General features: G+C 44.1%; 1 protein-coding gene across 2 annotated transcripts in view; it reads left to right on the top strand.

Annotated features, from left to right (window-relative positions):
- The window catches only part of DHX57 (DExH-box helicase 57), a 39,276-nt gene that overhangs the window by 15,742 nt on the left and 10,822 nt on the right, over nt 1–12,712 (top strand). For both annotated transcript variants that reach the window (XM_019516185.1, XM_019516186.1), the window contains 7 exons: nt 752–885; nt 3,076–3,130; nt 4,780–4,985; nt 6,989–7,105; nt 7,817–7,913; nt 10,738–10,911; nt 11,214–11,414. In XM_019516185.1, coding sequence (XP_019371730.1) covers nt 752–885; nt 3,076–3,130; nt 4,780–4,985; nt 6,989–7,105; nt 7,817–7,913; nt 10,738–10,911; nt 11,214–11,414 — 984 coding nt within the window. The remainder of the gene's footprint in view (nt 1–751; nt 886–3,075; nt 3,131–4,779; nt 4,986–6,988; nt 7,106–7,816; nt 7,914–10,737; nt 10,912–11,213; nt 11,415–12,712) is intronic.

Genomic DNA, 12,712 nt, shown 5'->3' with positions numbered 1-12,712 from the left:
TGCTCCATGGTCTTTCCATGTATTGAGATCAGACTTACTGGTCTGTAAGTCCCCAGATCCTCCTCCTTCCCTTTCTTAAAGATGAGCACTATATTTGCCCTTTTCCAATCATCCAGGACCTTACCTGACCTCCATGAGTTCACAAAGAGGATAGCCCACGACTCCAAAATTAACTCAGCAAATTCCTTGACTGTCCTAGGGTGCATCCCATCTAGCCCTGCTGATTTGACAGCTTCTATCTTCTCTAAGTAATCCCTGATCTGTTCTGCTATTACTCTAAGCCATTTGACTCCTTCCTTATCTTTGCTGCCAACTGTGCTCATCATCTGTGACTAGATTGCTTTCTCCAATCTGTAAAGTTCTTGAGTAAGGCCTAAAAAGGACTTGTCTGCTGCTTTGATTTGTTCTCTGCTTGAGTTAATCCATTATTGATATTTAACACTGTTGGATACTTGTTCTTATGCTAGTCTTAGCTTAATTTTTAGGAGTCCTAGAGTTATTATTCAAATATGTACTAAGTAATCCAGAAATTCTTGAAAGGGACAAGCAAAAGTTAGGTTACTTATAGTAATTTACCAAATTAATAGCTGGAGGCTGTTCACCATAGGGGTACTCTTGTGGGTGAAGCTTGTTTTGGTGCTGGTAGTGTCATGTTCAGGAGAATTCCATGGAAGTGAACAGAGTAACAAGGGGGGAAATGGGTTCGAAAACCAGCATTGAAGTTCAAATGTCTTTTGCTTGTTTTCTTTAGTGACTTCTTGCTGCTGGTTTTGAAGGATATAATAGTTCAGAGACCAGACCTGCATATCATACTGATGAGTGCCACCTTGAATGCTGAGCTTTTCTCCCAGTACTATAACTCGTGTCCAATTATTAACATACCAGGTGAAAAACAGTTTTGTGGTTTCTCTCTCTTTTTTTTTTAGTTGCCCATCACCATAATTATTTCCTAGTTTGCCTTCAGCTTTGTTGAAAAATGACATATGAGCAGGAAGGAGGTGTGTGTTAACAGCACTGTCCAGGCCAGTGAGAAAGGGTACTGTAAGACCAACTTGATAGCATTGCTGTATTTTACGAAGTTTGGGAAACATCATTGTGTTGGATGTATGTTCAGTGCTCTTTTTTATTCTTTTGTTAGTAATTTTAGCCAAGACATACTAATATATATTAATAGATCTTATTTCAATCTCTATAGCTTTCCTTGATTATACCCCATTTCACCTAAATTTTCATCTGACTGTGAGGGCCTCCTTAAAAGTTTAATTTAATGTTGCTGTTTTATGAACAGTAGGGGTTGATTCCTATAGCAGTATTAGGTAAATCTTCCTTTCTTAGGAACCACAATCTCAGGCTGCATGCACGCCCTCAGACTCTACATCTCAGTAGTTAGAATACCAAGACTGAGACTTTTATTGTCAGACATCCTGCTTAGTAAATGTGCAATTTATAAGACTTTGATTTGAACATTAACTGATGACTGCTTAACTATCAGATGAGATCTGCTAGTTAACACCAGGCTTGGATGAAAATGAAGTAGTAGAAACTGAACCAAGGGAAAGGAGAAATGATACTGTTGGGCCACCATCAGCTAGCCAAGAGATCTCAGATGCAGACTTAATCACATTTGCGGTGTCTAGGCTTTTGAGTATTGCCACACAATTAAATCATAGGCAGCAAAACTTCAGATTAGGCAATACAGAATAACCCCTGCTGATCAATACAGATCAAAGATTACCGCTGTCTGGTGCTCCAGTTACTTCACTGTAGCCCATCTAAAACTAGGTCACATATTTAAGGTATTGGTTTGGGTTGTCAGAATTCATAATGAGCTGGGCCTGACTTTTTTTATGCACAACCTGACCTGCAGTCCTCAGAATGATGAACTTTCTATAACAGGGTTTTTTCAGCCTTTTTTGGTTGGTGTACTCTAGGTGGCTGGTCAAGAAGTAGGGAGTCCACCAGCCAGTTGATGAACGGGGGTGGAGGGGGTCTCTGTGGGCAGTGGCAAAACCAGAAGTGGCCCTGCTTTTCTGCAGTGCTGCCACATACCCCCTGGGGCTTTCCCAAGTACCCCCAGGGGTTGCGTACCCCTGGTTGACAACCGCTGCTCTATAACAATGAAAACAAAGTCTATTTGGTCTGCGGTCTACAGCTTTGGAATTCAACTGCACAAGAGCCAAGAATGGCAAGAAAACCAATCTTGGGCCATCTCGCTTGTTGGGGGAAAGTTTGAGCACCCCTGGTCTAGGGAATGTATGAGAAGAAAGGTTTGGTTGGTAACATCTTTTATTGGACTAACTGTATAGTTTGAGTTAGTTAGACAAGCTTTCAGGCATAAAATACCTTTCCTCAGGCCCCAAAGCTTGTCTAACATCTCTCCCAAATGTATAGTTTAGTCAAGGAGAAAATATTTCCGAACAAGCCTTGCTTCTTGCATGCTGTCAAAACGTTCTTGGAAATGGTCTGCCATCTGTTTGGCACAGTATTGTTAAGGTCTGCAGGATGGATCTTAAAGAAGCCTCAGACTCCTCATAGTCTACCTAAATCACAGGGGTACTTCTCCATTTTCACTTTGTCTTTGTCATTAGACAGAGTTCTAATTCCCCAGCCATTTTGTGATGGCCCTGCCCCCTGACACTGATTGGCAGAGGGGCCCCAAGGAAGCAGACGGATGAAGGGGCAGCTGCCATTTTGATTGCTGGCTACCCTTTGTGCCACCCTGCCTTTTGGCACTGATTGGCAGTGACGCCTCAGTGGGGTGTGACGAAGGGGTGGCCGCCAACTTATCTGCTGCCCTTTGTGCTGCCCCACCTCCAGGCAGCAAGGACCAGTGGCTCCCACTGGGGAGCCAGCATTTTATTTTTATTAAGTTGGGGGTTTTTTTTGTCATTTCTTGTGGTTTCCATAAAATCCATGAAGCTACAAATTAAGTAGGTCCCTATTCATATGGTCACAGAAATTGAAAAAGTTGTGAAACCAGCATAAGAAATTGTAAAATTTATTCCCCATCCTTCTGCATGCATATCTAAAATAATAGTTTGCATGTTGTTTTATTGTTCTTACATTTCTTTGTAGGTCGAACATTTCCTGTGGATCAGTTTTTTCTAGAAGATGTGATTGCGATGACGAGGTATGAAATTTCTGGCAGTATGCTTAGAAGTAATTGGTTTTTGGAGTTCTAATATTTAGGCTAGTAATCTATTGACTTTATATTAGCTCTGCATATAAATTAATAATCGTATTTTATTGATTCTTACCTGTAATCTGAGACCTCAATATTTGATGATGCTGTTTATTCTAAAACTATACCTCTGCTTGTAGTCTAGGACCGTTCAAAGGTCACAGTCAAGAATTGGGCACATTGCACTAGACACTGCAAAGATCAACAACAATTAGAAATGGTCCCACCCTGAAAAGTTACCAGTTCTCAAGTGCTGTCAGTCTTCTGGACCTTCTTTTATTTAAGGTCATGTCTTTATTGCAGTTTGTGACCTGTCTTTTTTTTATAGGTGCAATTCCATGATATTCTTTATTGTGCATTTCAACTCCTATTCCAACACAACAGATCCAAACACTGGAAAGATTTGAATAGACCAGGGTTTTGGAAACTCCTTCAGTTTGAGGCATCTTTGATGCTGTTTAAGTTTAAACCAAAAACATTGAAATAGGTCTTAACATACATTACAATATTTAACATTGCTGGAAGTTGCACAGATTAGATCTGAATTTCAAGCTGGATATGAGTGTAGGCTTAGCATGAACTCCTTCTTAATCTGACCACCAACACTTTCAGGCTGGCAGGAGAGCTGCTCTTCCAGTGCAAGAAGGCCGTGCAATGATGGTCTGTCCCATTAAACTTATGGAGAAGCTTACAAAATTCAGCTGAAAAATTTCTCCTTAGCTAGAAAGTCAAAATGTGAAACATGTGGTAATACATTACTATCATATATTCAGTAGCACTCACAAATATATTGGCATCATCTCACAAATCTTTAGTAGTTCTTAGATGTCTTGTAACACAAACATAAAGGTAGACTACAGTGCTGAGGGTAAAAAACAAAGTAAACACAGGCTGCTATGTAAAGAATTTTTCTTAACTTTATGTCATGTCAATGGACTAGACAAGGATTCTTCTTGTCAGATGTAACTGCAGAGTCACTCCCAGCTGTCCTGTTTCAGATGGAAAGCTATTCAGTCAGTTGTGAATTGCCCACAGTTTAGTTGCTGTAGCATTTGGCTGGGTGTTGAACCATGGGATCCAATTTGTAATCTTGGGAATACTCAGTGGACCATCTCCTAGGTATCTCAGAGCACCTCTGTCACAGCCACCAATACCCCACCAAGGTAGTTCTGAACCTCAAAATCAGTGAGCCGTTATGCAAAGAAAGACTGCTGTGAGCTGCAGATGAGGCCTTTTTTGGCAGTCAGTCAGCTACTCAGGAACCTCTTTACCCAAGAGTTTAGAGCAACCAAAAATTTCATCTGCTTCAGAATAAAAAGCAAGATATACCCAACAAAGCTTATTGCATTTCAATTACTGCTCTGCCTGGTTTTGGAATGGGTGATGAAAGAACAGAAACATAAGTGTAAAGTTGAATTTCTAGTACTTGCTCCTAAGAGTGACAGAAATAAGAACTTAGGGCCTACTCATTCTTCATTATAAATTTGTAAGGCTTTTATATACCATGGTGATAGGTATGTCAGCTTCTCATATTAACAGTTCAAAGGAGACTAAAAGCAACTTCTTTCCAAATGCTTGAATTCTCTGCTCATATTCAGATATGTCTTAGAGGATGGTAGTCCATATAGGCGAAACATAAAGCATGGTTCTAATGAGAAACTTAGAGCAAGACACAGCAGAACTGCTCTTGAAGAAGTAGAGGAGGATCTGAGGCATGCTGGCCTTATCCAGGATGACACGACTGTCAAGGATTCAGTCCCAGACCAGCAGTTAACTTTTAAACAGCTCCTAATACGTTACAAAGGTAATCTCCCTGTCTTTTAAAGCTATCACAATGGCTTATTGACAAACCAAAGTGGTGTCCTTGAATGTATATCACATATTTTCATAATTAGAAGTGTCATGGCTTTGAAGTTAAACATGACAGTAGAACCATATGATCAAAAACCCATTGTCAGTTAAAATAAATCCTGTTTTACAGTTAGGCCACCAAACTACAGGAAATACTGGCCTCTCCAACAATTCTTAGCATATGATAAAGGACTGGTTTTGGCAATAACCTATTATATAACTGTTCCTTTTTAAGTATCTTAGGCCCCCTCTACATGTACAGGTAAAGGCATGATTGGATCTAATGTGTGATCTACACAATTGTGCCTCCTGCCATACCACACATGCATGGCAGGAGGCGCAGTTGTGGGATTCTGCTTCAGATCCAATTGTGCTTTTATTGCTGGTGTAGGGGGAGCCTGCATTGGCAAAAAACAGGCTCCCACAGCTGGAAGCCCCTTTTGCTGAGGGTGCTCTAAGCCATGGGGGGCCATGTGTAGCTGGGATTGAGAGTTCCACATTCAATTATTGACCCAAGGGGGCCAAGGGGATCATGGTAGCTGCAATCCCTGCACCTGATGGGGCTCTTGGTCCCACCTGCGCCATACTCTTGGTCCCAGCCCTGACCTTGTCAGGCATGAGACGCTGGGTTCTGGCTGCACATGTCATGCAGCTGGGACTGAGCCGCTTCAGGTGCAGAGATTGCAGCTGCCATGATCCCCTTTGCCCCGGGGGCTTTCATGCACCCCCAAGCCTTGGGGATCACAGCTGCCACAGTCCCCTGACTCGCGGGTTTCATGCCAGGCCTGGTGCATCCCTGCGGTTAGGAGCCCTGTCAGCTGACAGGGATCCCAACTGTAGAGGAGACCCTGCTACATGTGCAAATTAAAGCTCAGTAGCAACCAGCTATAAAGTTTAGTACACATTTCTGAGATTTAACTTTATAGCTGATTGGGGCTTTTTATTGTGTGATAAGTATTTTGCATGTGTGGCTGGTCTTAAGGTAATTACACAGATGACCAGTTAATTGTGTGATACCTATAATATGTAGAGGGGGCTTTCTTATGAGCCAGGTCCTAAATCTAAATCCACACCTAAATCTTCCGGCTGCTAGGTTCTCAAAATATTTTCTTCCATATGTCCTTTAAAAGCGTTCCACACACCCCTGGTTGTTCACTTTGAGCACTCATGCTTTGAAGTCTTCAGATTCCTGCCTTTGTAGGCTACAACAGTCTGTAGTAATAGTGCCAGGGCTTTTGTTGGATACTGTTGAAGATGTATTTTGACCTGTTAGTGAGTGGCAGAATAAGGTTTAATCATGTCACCCACTCCATCCTTCTGTTGTAATTTATGATGCACAGCTCTGAGATTGCCTCTTGTAGGATGGTTCTGGTAGCCCTGAAGGATAACATTTTTTTTTGTTTTGGAGTTTGTTTGTTTTTTGTTGGTGGGGGAGGTGGTCATGGGGGAGAAGGTCTGTTTTCCTTTGGAGGACTGAAATTCTGAGAGATGAAAGAAAGAGCTTGTGAGTGGTGTCCTGAAGGCTCAGGAGTCAGTCATTAAGTGGGTGTAAGACCTCTTTTAGCTCTGTGGCAGTCCCAGGTCTTGTCTGATTCTGGTCTGGGGGTGCACAGGCTGAGCCATCAAAAGAATACAGGTCCTGAGGAGTACGTGACACCTAATGAAATGTGAGAGAGCTGAATGGAAAAAGAGTAAAATAAAATGGAAGCAGTCTAGTGAGTAAGAGGGACAGAGAGAAAAGTGTGAATGAGTAGAGGGGCCAAGTGGAGAAGGAGATGAGAAGTAACACTCAAATATTAGCTTCCTGAGCCCTTTCAGCTAAATCTATAGGACAGACTAGCCTCTGACCAAAGGTTTAATTCTTTGTGTAGCCATATCTCACTGTATTGTATGTCATATGTTATTAGACATGGACTTACCTTTGTGCTCCTGGTATATTCTATTTTTTTCTTTCAGGAGTTAGTAAACCAGTGTTAAAAACAATGGCTGCCATGGATTTCGACAAAGTTAATCTTGAATTAATAGAGGACTTATTGGAGTGGATAGTCAGTGGCAAACACTCATACCCACCAGGTAACATGTTTGTCCATTATGGTTTGAACGGAAGGAAATTCACCTAATGCTTACGCATTTGGGTGAATTCTGTCAAGTTGACGTGTTTGCACTAATTAATTTCCATGATTTCTGATTTTACTTGATTCTCTCCACTTGATTTTCTCAGAGGTGAGAGCCCCTTGTTTCTGTAGGATGGACAGAACAAGCACATGGTCTTGTCTGTTTAAACCAGGGGTCAGCATCCTACAGCCCACAGGCCAGATCTGGCCAATGGAGCCTTTGTTTTTGCCCACAGAACTATGGTTTTTGCAGCATCTGGCAGTCGAGACCTCTCCCTGTGCCAAGCCACAGTCAGCCACCTGGGGCTCTGGCAGAGGGGAAATTCTGCCCATGTCATGCTGCAGTTGAGCAGCATAGGCTCTGGCAGAGGGGGGCTTTTGCAGCTGAATCATGGGAAGAAGTGGCAGTGGCAGCTGGGCCCTAATGCCTGCCCAAGTCCAACCCAAACTGGGTCATTCCAGCCCCCAGCTTAGACTGGAAAGTGTTGCCAACCCCTGGCTTAGACTGCAAATTCTTTGGAAGAGGGACCACTGGTGCTTACGAGCTCATACAGCACACTGCAGAGTACTGTTCTAGTTGGACTCAGGCCTTTGTCCACTCTCAGAGTATCCTTGTCTAATAATATTTTTTATCCAAATGCCTCTATTCTCTTTTTGCCTATGTCTTTAGGTGCTGTCTTAGTATTTTTGCCTGGTCTAGCAGAAATTAAGATGCTTTATGGGCAGCTGCAGTCAAATGCCCTTTTCAATAATAGACATAGTAAGCGGTAAGTCAAAAAGTGTCCTAAAACTTATCATTTTGTTGAATTAAAGCAGAAAGAAACTGATTTATTAAAGATATTGCTGCAGTTCTATACAAACTCTAATATCTCAGGCCAATTGGAAGTGAAAGTTATTGAAAGGTTGAGGCAGGTGGCAAAGGGGTGAACCTTTATGTACCACTGGCTGTTTACTTCTGTTCCTTTGGAATAGGTTCTTTTTAACTAGCACAGAAATCTACAGGCACATATGGTATGTTGGTGATGGAAGCTTTAGACCAGTGTCCTCAAGTTGGGGAAGGGAAAATTGATGTTTTCATGACCAAAATTAAACCTAATTTAGTAATTTGGGGAATCTGTCAGATACGCCAGTAATAAGTGTTGTTTAACAGCCTCGCTCAGTGGTTGGCATCCTCTTGCATCATGGATCACTGCTTGCAAACTAGCTCCTGTCATGCCCCACCATTTACCCCCTGTAGCAGGGCAGGGTGCCTAGGGGTGGACGTGTCCTTAACTGTGTCAGTCTTTCCCTACAAGCACCCTCATTCTCTCCCGCCACATCTTGTTGGTATGATAAATATAGGGAGGCTGCCCTTGAGCTCTAGGTTTGGACATGGTCTGGCTAGATCCTAATAGCCCTGTTGTCTCTAGACCCCTTGATGTCCTGCTTCAATGTGGATGGTTCCTGCATCTCTCAGCCTTATGGGCCACATGTGGCTCCAACTGTCCCTCTACCATGCCCCAAGCCTCACAACTTGTACTGACGTTGTCTGGTCTAGGCCTTGTAATTTGCCTCCCGTCTCTCTCTGAGCCTCGGTGGTGCCTGGGCCTGTGCACCCCAAATGCCACACCCTTTCTGGTGCCAGGGTCCCCACACTGCAGTGGGCTCCCAATGGGGCCACCTCCTTCCCCAAATAACCTCACCCAAACCACCGGTGTTATCAGACAGCACACCAACCACAGCCAACCACCAGGAGTCCCTGGGCTGTAACGTAACGTAGAACTCATGTCATGCTCTGTCCCTTTAAAAGAGTAAAACTCCCTCTCTGAGGCTCAGTGTCTAGCAGGCGAGGATACCTTTTGGGCTCCTGGTGTTCCCTTTGTTCTAAGGGTGGCATATCTGCCAGCTACCCCATCTCTGGGCCCTTCCTTCCTGGAGGCTCCTTCCCCTTCAGCTGCTGATAGGGAACTAACTCCCTGGTCCCAGCCCTAGGGTTCACATGGGCCTAGGGCCCTGCCTCCTCCAGCCAGCCGACCGGGTGCAGTTGTGGCCAATTCCCTCACTAACTGGTTGTCACGGCCACCTGCACCTGGGTTCTCATCTCTGCTCTAAGAGGAGCAGGCACCTTAGTGCCCTGCGGCACCTCCTTAATACCCTTCTGCGATCTGCAAATACTGCAATAGAAAAGGATTGGAAAAGATAGGCTCTAGGACCCTGGGGTTTGCTTTTCTGTTGCAGCAGAAAGAACAAACTAGTGGAAGCTGGCAGTAGGACCCTGAGATTATCTTCTCTGCTACTGTGACTGGAGCATGCTGCTAATTCTCTGAGCTGTGGCAGGCCAGATTAAATTCCTTCACAGGTTGAATGCAGCCCCTGGGCCCTAGGTTGCTGATATCTGGCCTAGCTAGTCTTTGTGCCATTTACATTGTCTCTATGCACCAGCTAAAGCAATCCAATGGAAGGCTAAAAAAGTTGAGGTTTAACTTTACCTTTTACCTTGTTTTCTACTTCAAAAAGTTCTGCATCTAGTAATATGCTAAAACGTGATTTTAAGGAAAAATGTTCAGATGTTTGTAGGGATGGGCAAGAAAAAAAATCAAGATCTATTAAAGACAAGCTAATATTGCAAGGAAAACTATTCCAGTGTAATTTGGATCACTGTCCAAATACTACATCTAAACTAAAAGCTTTTTCCTGGTTAGGTTAAGTGACCTCAGTCAAATGTGTTGTGATCACTAAACTCCTCAGCAGAATAAAGTAATGTTCCCAGAAGGACTTGTATTAACTGTTTGGCTGCCCTGCTTGTGCTTACTGCTTTAATGTCAGTCTCTAGGTCAGTGATAAAGATGCACAAGCCAATGTATCACCTCAGGCATGTAGACTCCATCACTGCTATGTGAGTGAATAGGAAAGGAATTTTGGGAACAGAAAAACAGATGAACTTCCAAAACAGAAATCCTGGCTGGACCTCTCATCTGCTTCAGGGAAGGAAAGGGGATCCTTTATACTCAGCTGCTCACAAGATCACTGCTTGCAGGCCCTTCCATTAGAGACAGAATCCCATCCCCCTAAGCTTGCTTCTTTCTTTCCCAGAGTATATCTTAAGGGAAGCCCTGTGGCCAAAGTAGGGTGGGGTATGTGCACCTATGACAGCATTCCTTGAGGGCCTAAAGGCTGAACTTTGAAGAGAGAAAAGAAAACCAAGGTAGCTGATTTCACATCGGGGACAGTGTCTTATTTTCATTGCTTCCTTCCATTCAGGCAGTTTTCCATGTCCACTTGGACAGTCCATTTATTTCACTCTTACAAGTAAATTTGTAGGGCTACATTCTTCCTGGTCATTGTACCCACCAGAAAAGCCAATGGTGAAACATGGTGTGGTAGATTTTTATCCCTGAAACCCACAGAAGACATACTCCACAGGTCCTCATACCCTCATTCAGAAAATGTTGAGGAATAATCAGAGGTTGGGATAGGAACCATTTAAATATAACTTCCACTTTGTAAATGAGTATCTGTGTAATACTCTGTGGACTAAAGCATGTGTAAACAGACTGATATCAGGAAGGAAAAATAATGGCAAAGGAAAGCATGCCTTTTTTTTTCTTCTAGGTGTGTTGTTTTACCACTTCATTCCTCACTGTCCAGTGAAGAACAGCAGTCTGTGTTCCTTAAGCCTCCTGTAGGAGTCACCAAGATAATTATCTCTACAAATATTGCAGAAACATCCGTCACCATTGATGATATTATCTTTGTGATTGATTCAGGCAAAATGAAAGAGAAAAGGTACAAGAATTATTTTCATGGAATATGGTCTTGGAAAATGTCATGTTTGCATGCTGTCCATTTAAGGTTATTAAAAGCCCTATTTTTAAGAGTTTGAGAAAATGTAGAAGGGCTTTATTCTGAACCCAGCAATTGTTGACTTCAGTCAAGTTCCAGGTAAACTCCACTTGCATCCTTGGTGTTAGTGATTGCTCTCTTCTAGAAGCTGGTGGCACTCCTCCACTGGAGGTCCAGTGTTAATACCTGGCATTCTTGAACTGAAACATTACCGTCCTCAGTCATTTTCGCTTTTTCTTTTGCAGGTATGATCCCAGCAAAGGAATGGAAAGTCTGGAAGATACATTTGTGTCCAAAGCCAATGCTTTGCAAAGGAAGGGGCGAGCAGGCCGTGTAGCTTCTGGAGTTTGCTTTCATCTTTTCAGTAGCCATCACTATAATCACCAGCTTATAAAGCAGCAGTTGCCTGAAATACAAAGAGTGCCTTTGGAACAACTCTGCCTCAGGTAAACCATCCTCACTGGAGTTCACCTTAAAGAGTTATTGTCCAAGAAGTCTTCTCCCACCAGTGGGAGACTATAATGGTGATATTGTCAGGTAGTGTTCTCTCTCTCTCTCTCTCTCTCACACCCAGCATTGTGGAGCCACCACGCTCCACTCTGGTCAGTGCACTTTTTGATAATTTGCTGACTACCACCCTTGTCAGGACCTCATCCTTCCCACCCACCATGTTGCTGCATGCACTTCTTTCAACTCCGTTCTCCCTTACACCCAGGCTTCTCACTACTATGTTCCTTGACTTGCACTCGCAAACAGAAGTGCCCCTAATGAGATGAGCTGTCCTATTTTCTCCTCTGGTCACTTGCTGGGAGGATGTTATCTTCTCTTCCAAACTCTCTTCCCTTTCATTGGTTTAAAACATAAATACTTTTTGGGAAGAACTACCAAAGCTTTTTGTGCAGTGGAGCCAGTCTACATCAGGGGTGCTCAACCTCCAGCCCACAGGCCAAATGCAACCTGTGGAGCCTTGGCATGTGGCCTGCAGGGTTCTCCCATGGGTTGGGGAATTTGGTGGAGGAAAGCAGTGGCAATTAATACAGCCACCCTCTCCTGCTGCCAGATTCCCAGACCGCAGCCCCATGGTGAGTCAACCAGACCACACCCCAGTGTCTCTGTGTAGCTGGGTTGGAAGCCAAGCCATGCCCCCTCTTCCCTCCCCTCCCCTCCCCATGGGGTTGGGCCATGACGCCCTACCTCCTGCGAGGCTTGGTTGAGGCCAGGACACTCTTCCTTTCTTCCTCCCCAGCAGGGCTGGGTTGGGGCCAAGTCAAGCTCCCTCCCCCCACCGGGCTTGGTTTGGACTGTTTGGACTGGGCCATGCTCCCTTCACCACCCCCCACCACAAGTGGGGTTGGGTTGAGGCTAGGCCAAGCTCCTTCTCCCTCCATGGGACACAATTGGGGCTGGGCTGCACCCCCACCCTCCCCTCCTCTGTGCAGCTGGATCAGGACCAACAGCCAGATCTGACTCGCCAGACAAAAAAGTTGAGCACTACTGGTCTACATCAGTGTTTCCTAAACTTTTGATACCTGGGGTGCACTTTTTTTCTGCATTAAAATTGTCAGTACACTTCATTCTTGCAGCCAAAAAGGGGAGGATGGAAAAGCGACAGCAGTTTATAGATATCTCGTTTAGTTGAAGCTCCCCAGTGGCTGAAAGCCTCATGCTGGCTACAGCCAAGGAGCTGGAGAGCTGGAATTAAGTGGCAGGGGTACAGGCACAGGGGAAGTCCCCTCCTGAGGGA

Source organism: Gavialis gangeticus, unplaced genomic scaffold (assembly GCF_001723915.1).
Source record: "Gavialis gangeticus isolate Ggan-Ray unplaced genomic scaffold, GavGan_comp1, whole genome shotgun sequence".
Classification (NCBI taxonomy): domain Eukaryota; kingdom Metazoa; phylum Chordata; order Crocodylia; family Gavialidae; genus Gavialis; species Gavialis gangeticus.
This window is presented reverse-complemented; position numbering and strand designations above follow the sequence as displayed.